We start from the raw sequence: 13,434 nt of genomic DNA on the forward strand, positions 1-13,434 counted from the left end.
AGCTCAGGACTCAAAGCAGGGACTTAAAGATTTTTAATTGCAGCACAAGACCAAAGCCTCCCCACCAGAAATTACCAAAAACATATAATGAAAAGAAACATAAGTAACTGCAGAATATGTGGCGATGGACAAGAAACAATAAACCATATTATCTCTGGCTGCCTAGTGCTGAATAAGAAGGAATATATTCACAAACACGACAGAGCTGGGACCTATATACACTGGAAGCTATGTCAACACTATGGAATAACAACAGAAAAAAGATGGTATGGGCACACGCCAGAAAAGGTCACAGAAAACGACTAAGCAACCATACTTTGGGGTATGCCAATACACACAGATAGAGAAATTAAGGCCAATAGGCCAGATATAGTTGTCAGAGATCATGAAGAAAAAAATGCTTTCTAATTGATGTATGAATACCAGCAGATGACAACGTTTCTCTAAAAGAAATGAAGAAACTTTCAAAATACAAAGACCTGGAAATAGACGTAACTCGAATGTGGAATCTAAAAACAGAAACAATTCCTATCATAGTAGGCGCATTAGGTATGATAAAAAAATATTCAGACAAATACATAACAAAAATCCCAGGACTTACAAGTATATATAACATACTGAAAATTGCACTACTGGGCACTGCACACATCCTACGCAAAACACATTCAATACAGTACCCATAAGAGCATCACAGCAAACCACAGCACATACCCAAGGCACACAGAGCTGCGCTCGGTAGTGAAATGAAAGCACGCTATAAAAATAAAACTACTGAGTAATAATGATAATAATAATAATAATAATAATAATAATAATAATAATAATAATAATAATAATAATAATAATAATAATAACTCGCAACAAGATCAACAATAATAAAATATTCCATTCTAGTTCATGTGCGTATGTGTTAAATATACGTGTGTGCGTGTTTATGCGAGTGTCTGTGTGTGTGTGTGTGTGTGTGTGTGTGTGTGTGTGTGTGTGTGTGTGTGTGTGTGTGTGTCTGTGTGTGTGTGTGTGCGTGTGTATGCATGAACGCGTGTGTATGTTCGGATTTTGTATACACACGTTTTGCACTGTTCGAAAAAGTACCAAACATATAATTTTATTATTTAGTGAAGTCGTACTTTTATCCCTTGAATTATAATTCCATCTACTTTGTATTATTATTTAAAGAAATAATTCATTGGATATTATATTTCAAACTTTTCAAAGTCACAGATTACGATGGATTCATTGTTTTACTTTATATATTTTATCTTTGTATTACGATATTTCACCGCCTAACATTATTGCAGACGTCCATTACTGTAGATTGTCTTCCTTGCAATTATTAGGTTTTGTATAATTTGAAATAATACGAAAGTATGCTGTTTCATCATGAATTAGAGTCTCTATAGACGGTCATAGATTTTCATTCCTGAGGGAATAATTAAGTCCGGTTTTCTAAAATAATTGAATTAGAACGATGTGTGGACAAATTATTGATATATTTTCACTACTCACAAGAGTTATAATTTGTAAGGAAACTATATAATCTACTGAATGGCGCCCAGTTTAATATTAACAAGTATTTTATCGATCATTGTAAATAATTTTTAAAAAACTGAAAGAGTGGCATTCGATATTAGCGTGAGGAAAAGAGACGCGACAGACACAAAGGTGGCCGCTACCTGAAACTGAGAACAATGAAAGTAAATAATGTAAGATATTCGTCATATTCTAAATTTGTAATGTTCAATATCCGCCTTGCTCATGCTGAAGTGTTACGATATACTGTCAAAGCTACTCAACTATATATTTTGCTTATAAAAATATTATGACTTTGAAATTGGTAAAAATCAAATGCATTAATATCAAATTTTAGCACAAGATTATATACAAAAAGTTACATACATGGCTATGTATACACACACACACACACACACACACACACACACACACACACACACACACACACATATATATATATATATATATATATATATATATATATATATATACGGATAGATATGTATACACATGTATAATATATCCATATATATGAATAGAATAAATATATAATATTGTTTATATATATTTATATATATATATATATATATATATATATATATATATATATATATATTATACACATATATTTAAATGGTTTTTGTCATTTTGTAACTATAATTAACTATATTTTTAGGGTGTCAATGTTCATTTAAACATTACCTGTGACTGATCAACTAGCTGTCTAATAGTTTTGATGCTCTGGTCGGACCGTTGTTTTGTCAGGAAAGCTGTTAGGTTCGCTGTATAGGCTGCATTTATAATAAGAATACAAAACCAGTAAAACGCTATGATGGTGCGTGTTGATGTTGTCTGTGGAGAATATTCAGTTCCATTGTTCAGTAAAACATTTAAGGAATACCATAAACTTTCTTTCAAATTGAAATTCGTCTTTTCTTGCGTTTGATCGTACCGAGACATAAGAAACAACGCCAAAGTGACAACTAACATAAACAGTACAAGAGAATACCACAGATTCTCGGAAAATGGAGAGAGAAACTGGAAGAATTGTGGCTCACTCTTTGGACGATGAATTAAAATGCTTGTTTTCGAAGTTAGAATACTATAAGATGATGAAACAATCATTTCTTTCTTAGATGACATTGGTATCGCGCCGATTGCCATCGAAGCATTCTGTAAGAGAAAAGAATATATTAAAACATGATTGCGAAATACAAATAAAAATAATTATAATTAAATATTATTCAAACTATAATCATAATCGATGTATATTTGGAATAATCAAAGAAAATGTTACTTATTTAAGGTGGGACACTGATGAAGCGAGATGCATCATTTCTACTGTTGTTATGTATTTCGTCATTTTATTGAAACACTTGTATGTCCTATAAACCTTTAAATACGACACCACACATTTTCTTTTTATTATTTTTCTACACACACACACAAACTACACACATACACACACACATACACACACACATACACACACACACACACACACACACACACAAATATACTTACATACATATGCGCATACATACATATATACAATATATGCATTTTTCTTTCTTTTACTTATTTCAGTGATTGGACTACGACCATGTTGGGAATTGCGTTTAAGGTATTAACCTAATATTTTTATCAATTCTGAAAGAATATATCATTTTATTGAACTCTGTTTATCCAAAGATTACATTTCTTTATAGACACCAACGTATTTAAAAGTATTACACAAATATGGACAAACCAGAACAAAAAAAACATAATCACACACCCAGATGCAGACACAAGCTCGCACACTGGAAGGTGGTTATCATAAAAAGAAGAAAATAACATGAGAGGGACAATTTTGACGAAATTTGTGGTAGTTTAACGCTTAAAGATTCTTGACTCTTCAAATTTTAGTCCTTCCTCTGAAGAAAGATAGAAAAGAAAAATAAAGGAGTGAAAGAAATAATATGGTCAGAGGAAGACAGAAAAAGAGAGTTAAGGACCGGTGGAATGCGGTTCTATGCTGTAGTTTAGAAGGGATGTCGGACTGGGTGCGTATATATGAGTGCATCTGTGTATTGAGGTGAGAATAGGGGAGACGTGTGAAGGATGTTTTGGGGGAGTGTATATAAATGTATAGAGTTATGCAAGTTTGAGAATAAGGAAGCGTAGGTTCGCGGCAGTATAGGAGTTTAGTGTGCAGGTGTAATTGTATTGTGTGTGCGAGGATGGTATCGAAGCGCCAGTATAGCAGGGAGCAAACGGAATATGGTGTTTATAATAAAGCAACAATGAAAAATATATATATAATAATAACAATAGTAATAAAAAATATCAATAATAGTAATAATAATAATAATAATAATAATAACAACAGTAATAATAATAATAATAGAGGTACTCGCATAGACAGTAGACGAACTAAACAGCTTAGACAGACAGACAAGGAAGTTGCTAACTAGATATGGGTCACTGCGCCCAAAAAGTGACACAGACAGACTGAATGTACCAAGAAAAAGAGGGGGAAGAGGACTTATTGGATGCAAACACAGCATTAGAGCAGAAGAAAACAACATAGCATGGTATGTAAGAATGCCACAGAACCGCTATTATTAGAAGTAAGAAGGTCAGGCTTGTGTAAGATGAAAGATTGCAAAGATAAAGCACTATACAAGAAATTGAAAACGAATGAAACTGAAAATAGGTGGGTAAAGAAAAGAATGCATGGTCAATGATTGTTGAAGATAAGACAGACAGAGAAAAAAGATGGCTGTGGATGACAAAAAGTGATTTAAAACCGGAAACGGAGGATCTAATCTGTGCTGCCTAAGAGCAGGCACTAAGGACAAACTACATAAAATGCGGTATAGACAACACAGCAGAAAGTGATAAGTGCAGAATCTGTGGACAAAACAGTGAAACCGTATGGCATATTACCAACCAATGTACGCCACTAGCCCAAAAGGAATATAAGAGAAATCACGACGATATAGCCAGGCTTGTCCATTGGACACTTTGCAACAAGTATGGACTTGACAAGGCAAAAAGTTGGTACGACCACAAACCTGGAGGTATCGTCGAAAATGGAAATGCAAAGATCCTTTAGGATTTTATGATTCGGTGCGACCATGAGATAGAGAATAGGAAGCCGGACATAGTCTTAATTGAGAAAGAAAACAAACTCTGCTGGCTCATAGATATAGCATGCCCAGGTGACAACAAGGTATGTGATAAAGAAGAAAGAAAAGTCAAGTGATATTACAGGTTAGCTTGGGAAGTTGAGCAGTTGTGGTCGATGAAAAAGTTATCAGTAGTGCCAATAACTGTCGGATCCCTGGGAACAGTGAGCAAAAATCTCGACAAGTACGTGGAACAAATAGGGGCTGCAATAAGGGTGGAGCACTTGCAGAAAACAGCACTGCTTGGAACCGCTCGAATACTCTGGAAGGTGCTCAAAAAATAAGAAGTGTCACTTTAGTTCACTGGTAGTGAACAGCTGACACTGTAATACATCTCCAGCACTAGAAGCTGTGCAAAGCAATAATAATAATAATAATAATAATAATAATAATAATAATAATAATAATAATGTCTTGCTATAAAAGATGGGCTACAGCAAATATTCTGCTTAATACCACAGATTTGCTTTCGGTTGTTTGGCCTTGACCAATTGAGCATGTCCCTTGGTGGCTGACGATGTGTGCATCTCTGATCATGAGCAGAAGTAGGGGGGAGCATTGTGGCCATGTGTTGAGAGGAATTCTTTGGGATTTGAATTATTCACCTTTGGAAACATGAGTGTTTTGCTCAGCATTCTTAAACAAACCTTATTCAGGAACCTTTTGAGCTGGATGGGCTACTCGATCTGAGGAAAATTCTAACTGGGCCCCCACCTGCGGGGTCATGCGCTGTTTATCTTGATATGAGATCACCATGTCACGCACATATGGTTGTGATGCATGTACCTGGTGTACCCTTATCAGACGGGTAGTTATGATGGGTATAATGGGTTTCGTATATTTTACCCCAGTGTCACTTTCATGGTATGCACTGCTCTCTCACTCGATAATAATAACAATAATAATAATAATAATAATAATAACAATTAATTAATTAATTAAAAAACCAGGAAGTATCAGGGAGATGGCTCAGCAAGGGTGAACTAAAAACGAAGACTGAAATCCTAATCATCGCTGCCCAGGATCAGGCTTTGTATACCAACTCAGGGAGAAGGGATATATAAATATACCACACAAGCGCAAGGAACCTCTGTAGAATGTGTGGGAAGAGGGTCGAAAACATAACTCACATTGTTAGTGCTTGTGTAAGTCTTTCGCAGATAGAGTACAAGCACAGACACAAGGTAGCCCAAAACTTTCACTGGCAACTACTATGCTGGAAGTATGGATACGAGGTAACAGCTGCTTGGCACCAACATACACCGGAAATGTAATGGACGAAAATGGGAAGGCAAATGTCTATAGGCACTTTTACTTCCAGACAGACGAGGTATTAGAGTGCCGAAGGCTGGCTATAGTAACCTTTAACAGGGACAAACAAGAGTGTAATAATCGACGTGGTAGCGCCAGAAGATCAACATATTACCATGAAAGGAAGAGAAGAGATTGATAAATACGGAGACCTGCGAATTGAGATCGCCAAGATCTGGTAGCTACACGAGTCAAAGGTTGTCCTTGTTGCCATCGGAGCATTGGGTTCAATACCACTCAACCTGAAGAAACATCTGGAAACTTTAGAAATAACCTACAATCTAGGTGCATAGCAAAAATCGGCATTACTTGGAACTGCACGCGTATTGCGTAAAGTACTGTCTGTCTGATGTCCTTGACAGACGATACAAACCCCCGGTAGACACAATATCTTCAGTCACGATATTCGATAGTGTGCGACGTCTTAAATGATGATGATGATGATGATGATGATGATGATGATGATGATGATGATGATGAGGAGGAGGAGGAGGAGGAGGAGGAGGAGGAGGAGGAGGAGGAGGAGGAGGGGGATAACTGACTGTGAGAAGAGTGTGGAAAATATGACCCACTTGGTAAGTGGATGTGTGAGCTTTGCACAAAAACAAAACAAGCGCCGCCACGATAAAGAGTGTGTATCTTCATTGGCTCTTACGCCGTAAATACCAATATGAAGTAACAGAGAACTGATATGAGCAAGTACTAAGTAAAGTTATGCAGGAGGATGGAAAAGTAAACGATACTCTGGGATTTTCAGGCGGATCGTGTAATCGAACACTGTCGGCCGGATATTGTCATATTGAATAAGAGACACAAATACTGTCAGATCATTGATGTAGCCATACCAAATGACATGAATGTTGTGAGTAAAAAGGTTGAAAAAATCAGCAATTATTCCGAATTGAAAGTGGAAATTGCAAGATTGTACGGAATGCGAGAGGGTAATGTAAAAGTGATACCAGCTATGATCGGAACGTTGGGCTTAATCCCATTGAAACTTCAAGACTTCTTAAGGCAATTATTTGTATTATTTACATTTGACGGATATTTGTCCTCATCTTGTTAACACAACGTTTCGGCTGATATACCCTCCAGCCTTCATCAGGTGTCGTGGGGAAATTTCGAACCTGGGTTCTCATTCCTAAAGTATTTTTCGATGTTATTATTATTATTATCATTATTATTATTATTGTTCAGTAGTTTTATTTTTATAACGTGCTTTCACTTCACTACCGAGCGCAGCTCTGTGCGCCTTGGGTATGTGAGGTGGTTTGCTGGGGTGCTCTTATGTTACTGTATTGAAAGTGGTTTGCGTAGAATGTGTGCAGTACCCAGTAGTGCAATTTTCTGTATGTTATATATATTTGTAAGTCCTGGTGTTTTTGTTATGTATTTGTCTGAATATTTTTTTATTATACCTAAGGCACCTACTATGATAGGAATTGTTTCTGTTTTTAGATTCCACATTCGAGTTATCTCTATTTCCAGGTCTATGATTATTATTATTATTATTATTATTATTATTATTATTATTATTATTATTATTATTATTATTATTATTATTCAGGTCACTGCCTAGAATCGAAATTGGGCATATGGCGTAGTGGTTAAGAGCGCGGGCTACTAACCCCAAGATTCCGAGTTTGATTCCAGGCAGTGACTGAATAATAATAATAATAATAATAATAATAATAATAATAATAATAATAATAATAATAATAATAATAATAATAATATCGAAAAATACCTTAGGAATGAGAACCCTTGTTCGAAATTTCCCCCAATAGACCTGATGAAGGCTGGAGGGTATATCAGCCGAAACTGTGTGCTAACAACAAAGATGAGGATAAATAACCGTCAAATGTAAATAATGTGAATAAAGTACATAATACCTCATCTCTTAAATATAGAACTGTTCTTAAGGTAACTGGAAATCCCATGCAAGATTGATGCCTTGCAAAAAGCAGCCTTATTGGGCACAGCGCACAGGTACTGAGAAGAGCATTGTCGCTCTGAATTTTCTTTCTTTTTTTCTCCTTTATTTTCTTTGAATTTTTCATTTTTTCTTTTTTTCTTTTGTTCTCTGTCTTTCTTCTTTTTTTTCTATCACATGACTTTGTAAATGATCACTCTGGTGTGTTTATATTAATGGCCTACCAATGTATACCGTGAGTTTCCCTGCCATGGAAACAGGGAAATGGGAACATAATTGAAAAAAGATGATAATGATAATACTAATAATTACAATGACTCTCATTGCTTCTCATCTTGACTAACTGGAAGTGTCATCATGTACCTGTTTTGTCTTGGTATAAAAGATGTGCTACAGCAAATATTCTGCTCAATACCACAGATTTGCTTGTCGGTTGTATGTCCCTTAGTGGCTGACAACATGTACATCTCTGATCGCGAGCAAGAGTAGTGGAGGAGCATCACAGCCGTGTGTTGAAAGGAATTCTTTGAATAATTCACCTCTGAAAATATGGGTGTTTCGTTCAATATCCTTAAACAAACTTTATTCAGGGACCTTTTTGGTGACATGGGCTACTTGATTAGGAAATTTTAACTGAGCTCTACCTGGAAGGTCATGCGCTGTCCATCTTGATACAAGGTAATCATGTCGCGGGCATATGGTTGTTATGTATGTGCCTGATGTACCCTTATCTAACGGGTAGTCATGGTTGATATATTGGGCTTAGTATATTTATACTCCGATGTCAATTTGATGGCATGCATTACTTTCTCACTCAACAATAATAATAATGGTTTCAAATTTTGGCACAAGACCAGCAATTTCGGGGGCTGGGGTTTAAGTCGATTACATCAACCCCAATGATGAACTGGTATTTATTTTATCGACCCCGAAAGGATGAGAGGCAAAGTTGACCTCGGCAGAATTTGAACTCTGAATGTAAAAGCGGACGAAATGCCGCTAAGCATTTTGTTCGGCTCGATTGTGCCAGCTCACCGCCATAATAATCTTTTATACTATAGGCACAAAGTCTCAAATCTAGTGGAATGATTAGTTGATTGCATCGACCCCAGTACTCCACTGGTATGAATTTTATCGAGTCCGAAACGATGAAAGACAAAGTCAAGCTCAGCGAGGCATTTTGTCTGGGGTGTTAACGATTCAGCCAGCTCGCCGCTCCTTTCTATTATAGGTACAAGACCTGAAATTTGGGTGAGGGGATAGTCGATTGCATTAACCCCAGTACTCAACTGGTACTTAATTTATCGACCCCCCGAAAGGATGAAAGGTAAAGTCGACCTCGACGGAATTTCAACTCAGAACGTAGCGACGGGCGAATTACAGCTAAGCATTTTGTCCATCACACGCCTTAATAATAATAATAATAATAATAATAATAATAATAATAATAATAATAATAATGATAATAATGATAATAATAATAATAATAATAATAATAATAATAATAATAACAGCCACCATAGGACTGCAAAAATACCTACTCCAGAAGCAAGGGAAACTAATACAAATAGCCACAAAACACGAGCAAAACAAAAAACTGTTTTCAGTATTTAAGGAAGCTGACAAATACAAACAAGAAATCAATCTACCTAAGAAGAAGAAGAAGAAGAAGAAGAAGAAGAAGAAGAAGAAGAAGAAGAAGAAGAAGAAGAAGAAGAAGAAGAAGAAGAAGAAGAAGAAGAAGAAGAAGAAGAAGAAGAAACAACAACAAAAGCTATAAAACAAATGAAATCCAAATTAAAACTAGAACAGCAACGGACCATGATAAAACGATGGCAAGAAAAGCCCCTACATGGTAAATATTGGGCCAAACTAAATGCGAAAGAAATAGACAGAGAAAAATCCCAGCAATGGCTGAGAAGCTCAGGACTCAAAGCAGAGACTGAAGGATTTTTAATTGCTGCACAAGACCAGAGCCTCCCCACCAGAAATTACCAAAAACACATAATGAAAAGAAATATAACAAGTAACTGTAGAATATGTGGAGATGGACAAGAAACAATAAACCATATTATCTCTGGCTGCCCAGTCCTGGCTAAGAAGGAATATATTCACAGACACGACAGAGCTGGGACCTATATACACTGGAAGCTATGCCAACACTATGGAATAACAACAGAAAAAAGATGGTATAAACACACGCCAGAAAAGGTCACAGAAAACGAGAAAGCAACCATACTCTGGGATATGCCAATACACACAGATAGAGAAATTAAGGCAAATAGACCAGATATAGTTGTCAAAGATCATGAAGAAACAAAAGGCTTTCTAATCGATGTATCAATACCAGCAGATGACAACGTTTCTCTTAAAGAAATGGAAAAATTTCAAAATACAAAGACCTGGAAATAGAGATAACTCGAATGTGGAATCTAAAAACAGAAACAATTCCTATCATAGTAGGTGCCTTAGGTATAATAAAAAAAATATTCAGACAAATACATAACAAAAACACCAGGACTTACAAATATATATAACATACAGAAAAGTGTACTACTGGGTACTGCACACATTCTACGCAAAACACTTTCAATACAGTAAACATAAGAGCACCACAGCACATACCCAAGGCGCACAGAGCTGCGCTCGGTAGTGAAGTGAAAGCACGTTATAAAAATAAAACTACTGAACAATAATAATAATAATAATAATAATAATAATAATAATAATAATAATAATAATAATAATAATAATAATAATAATAATAATAATAATAAAAGTGGTAGTGGTGATGGTGGCTATCAACTTAGTAGTGAATGCAAACACTACAACATTAAAATTATAGATATAGCGCCAAAATTATAGATATAGCACCCCAAAATAACAATGACATGGAACAGCATAGCATGAACAAGAGTCAACCATATAGACACCTCGACTTGTCGACTAGATACGTCAACCGGTGTAATGCCATCACATAAACCTTGGGTGCGTTTAACGGAATCCGCCCTATTGCAAACATTTGGGTGAGGCCGCTGTTTTGGGGTTACCTTCCTCCATCCCTCTCACCAACCTTACAGGTTCTGTGAAAAGTCAAGAGTACTACACTTTCCTCCATACTAAAAAGTAACCGACGATGCTTCATGAGTACCAAACATTTCGTGTTGATTGAAATGAAGATAAAAATAGGAACAACAATGCCTTCTGCATGCATCACACCAATTTTTGAAACAGTAGTAGATAATTGTAATGCTATACCGAATGACACTTCCTTTATATGTTATCCAATAGGTATATTTAGTATGTTATTAGTGAAATATTCAAACAATTAATGCGTGCAATTCCAACAGTACCTAAAAATAATCGTATAGCAAATAACTAGTAACATCGTATGAGCATGTATTTTTTGCCAGTTTATTTGCGTTCGTATTCATTTATGTATGTAAGGAAATAAAAGTACGTAATATATATGATTATTGTCACAACAATGATTCATGTTTATTAACTACATTCAAAATTCAAAACAAACTTACCCCTGATACAAGTTGGTCAATTAGGAAATCTACAGATGGATTTGCGTTATAGCTTAGTTGATTTTCTTCGTCTCCATTCACAAATTGAATTTCGTATTTAAAGTTTAAAATAGTGGAAAGCTTTTGAAGTATATCGTAACAAAATCCACTAAATTTCTTTGTGTTTGAGTCGTACTTGATAAACGGCAAAGCCTGAAAGTATAGATGATTTTATAGCAATGCACTTTTGAGAAAAAGTATCTTTTTATTTATCAATAATGAAGAATGTAATGTTCTACTTGTGGACTACATAGCATGGTATGTGTTCATAAAAATAAGTTCTACTATAAAAGTCGAAATCATGTAACAAACTACATTCAAAGAAACCATGCATCCAAAGATCCACACCTCCAGTTTTAATAACATATTTAAATAGCATTTATATCGATGCATGTGTATGGGCGAAGGCGTGACTGTTCAGAGGGAAGCTTTCCCTCCAACCACATGGTCCTGGGTTTGGGTTCAGTCTCACTGCTTGGCACCTTGGGCAAGTATCTTTGGCCGGTCCCGGGTCGATCCAACCTTTGTGAGCGGATGTGAAAGACGGAAGCTGAAATGAAGCCCCCTATATACAGACGTACACACACACATACATGCATATATATATATATATATATATATATATATATATATATATATATATATATATATAAAACTCTCCACTCCTCTCCTAAATTTAGGTGCCCGCTAGAGCGTCAACCAAATCGGCATGTATGACCTTGGGAGCTAAACTTTTTTTCTGCAGGTACTTTGATAACATCATGATGCTAACTTTTGTCCATTATCAAGAGAAGTCGCTACTAGTTTCTTTGAAGTCTTCTTTCAACAGTCGTATGTAATTTTCCTTGGAAAGAAACAATGCAGTTATTAATAAGAACAGTTGAAAATAAAGCAAACAAGATTTCACAGCTCTAGGATTATTCCTTCATAGTCTGTCTTCGAACTTTTCAGCCTACCCATGTGTGCATATGTGCGTATGTTGTTTCCTTGTTTTAGCATCGTGTGCTAGTTGTAAAATTGTCAATGTCATACATTTCAAATCTTGTACGAGGACATGTCTGCCTGTAGGGAAATATTACCTTGCTTGCAAACAGGTGAGGGTTGGCAACCGGAAGGGTTTCCGGCCATATAAAAAAATCTCCCTCAGTAAACTCTTTCTGACACATGCAAACATGGAAAAGTGGATGTCAAATTGATGATGATGATGGCGGATGACCACCGTTACTGAAGCAAGACAATATTTTTTTCATGATTTCAAATAATATATCACCAGTTTACGTTTATCTCCTTCTCAGTCAGGACAAACACATTCCAGATTAATGTTTTATACAGGACTTGGTGCGTGTTTGCGACATGTATTTTAAGTTTTTATATGTAGGCGCCAGCATAGTGTCTAATAGAAATAGTTGAATACACGATCAAGTTATTGGATATATTCTGCATTTCATGGTTTTCAATGCGGAAAATGATATGTTCAGCTATTTGAATATGTTGTTGGCATAATCTGAAAGAAGCACTAGCTTTATTTATGTACGTTTCTTTTTGTAACTAGGCATTTTTATAACTTGTGCAACTATATTTATTTGCTCTTAAGGTGTTCTCGATTTTCATATCGGATCACTTAGTCCAGTTTTGCAGGTTATAAAGAACAGAATATTTTATTATTTATTTGAAGATTTTCTTCGATTATATGTGAGTGTGCTTGCGTACGTGTGTGTGTGTGTGTGTGTGTGTGTGTGTGTGTGTGTGTGTGTGTGTGTGTGTGTGTGTGTGTGCGAGAGAGTGTGTGTCTGTGTGTGTCAGTGTGTACGCGTACGTGTGTGAATACGTCTGTGTGTGTGTTTGTAGGTGTATGTATATATATTCTTTTACTTGTTTCAGTCATTTGACTAAGGCCATGCTGGAGTACTGCCTTTAGTCGAACAAATCG

The 13,434-nt window shown here is 35.8% G+C and overlaps 1 protein-coding gene across 1 annotated transcript in view; it reads right to left on the reverse strand.

Annotated features, from left to right (window-relative positions):
* Positions 1 to 13,434, reverse strand: part of LOC106873438 (glutamate receptor ionotropic, kainate 2) — a 79,683-nt gene that overhangs the window by 8,575 nt on the left and 57,674 nt on the right. Inside the window, exons 10-11 of the mRNA XM_014920796.3 lie at positions 11,466 to 11,657; positions 2,218 to 2,688 (exon numbers count right to left, since the gene is read on the reverse strand). Coding sequence (XP_014776282.1) covers positions 2,218 to 2,688; positions 11,466 to 11,657 — 663 coding nt within the window. The remainder of the gene's footprint in view (positions 1 to 2,217; positions 2,689 to 11,465; positions 11,658 to 13,434) is intronic.

This window comes from Octopus bimaculoides, chromosome 6, assembly GCF_046866305.1.
Source record: "Octopus bimaculoides isolate indiv1 chromosome 6, ASM4686630v1, whole genome shotgun sequence".
In the NCBI taxonomy this organism is placed as follows: Eukaryota; Metazoa; Mollusca; class Cephalopoda; order Octopoda; family Octopodidae; genus Octopus; species Octopus bimaculoides.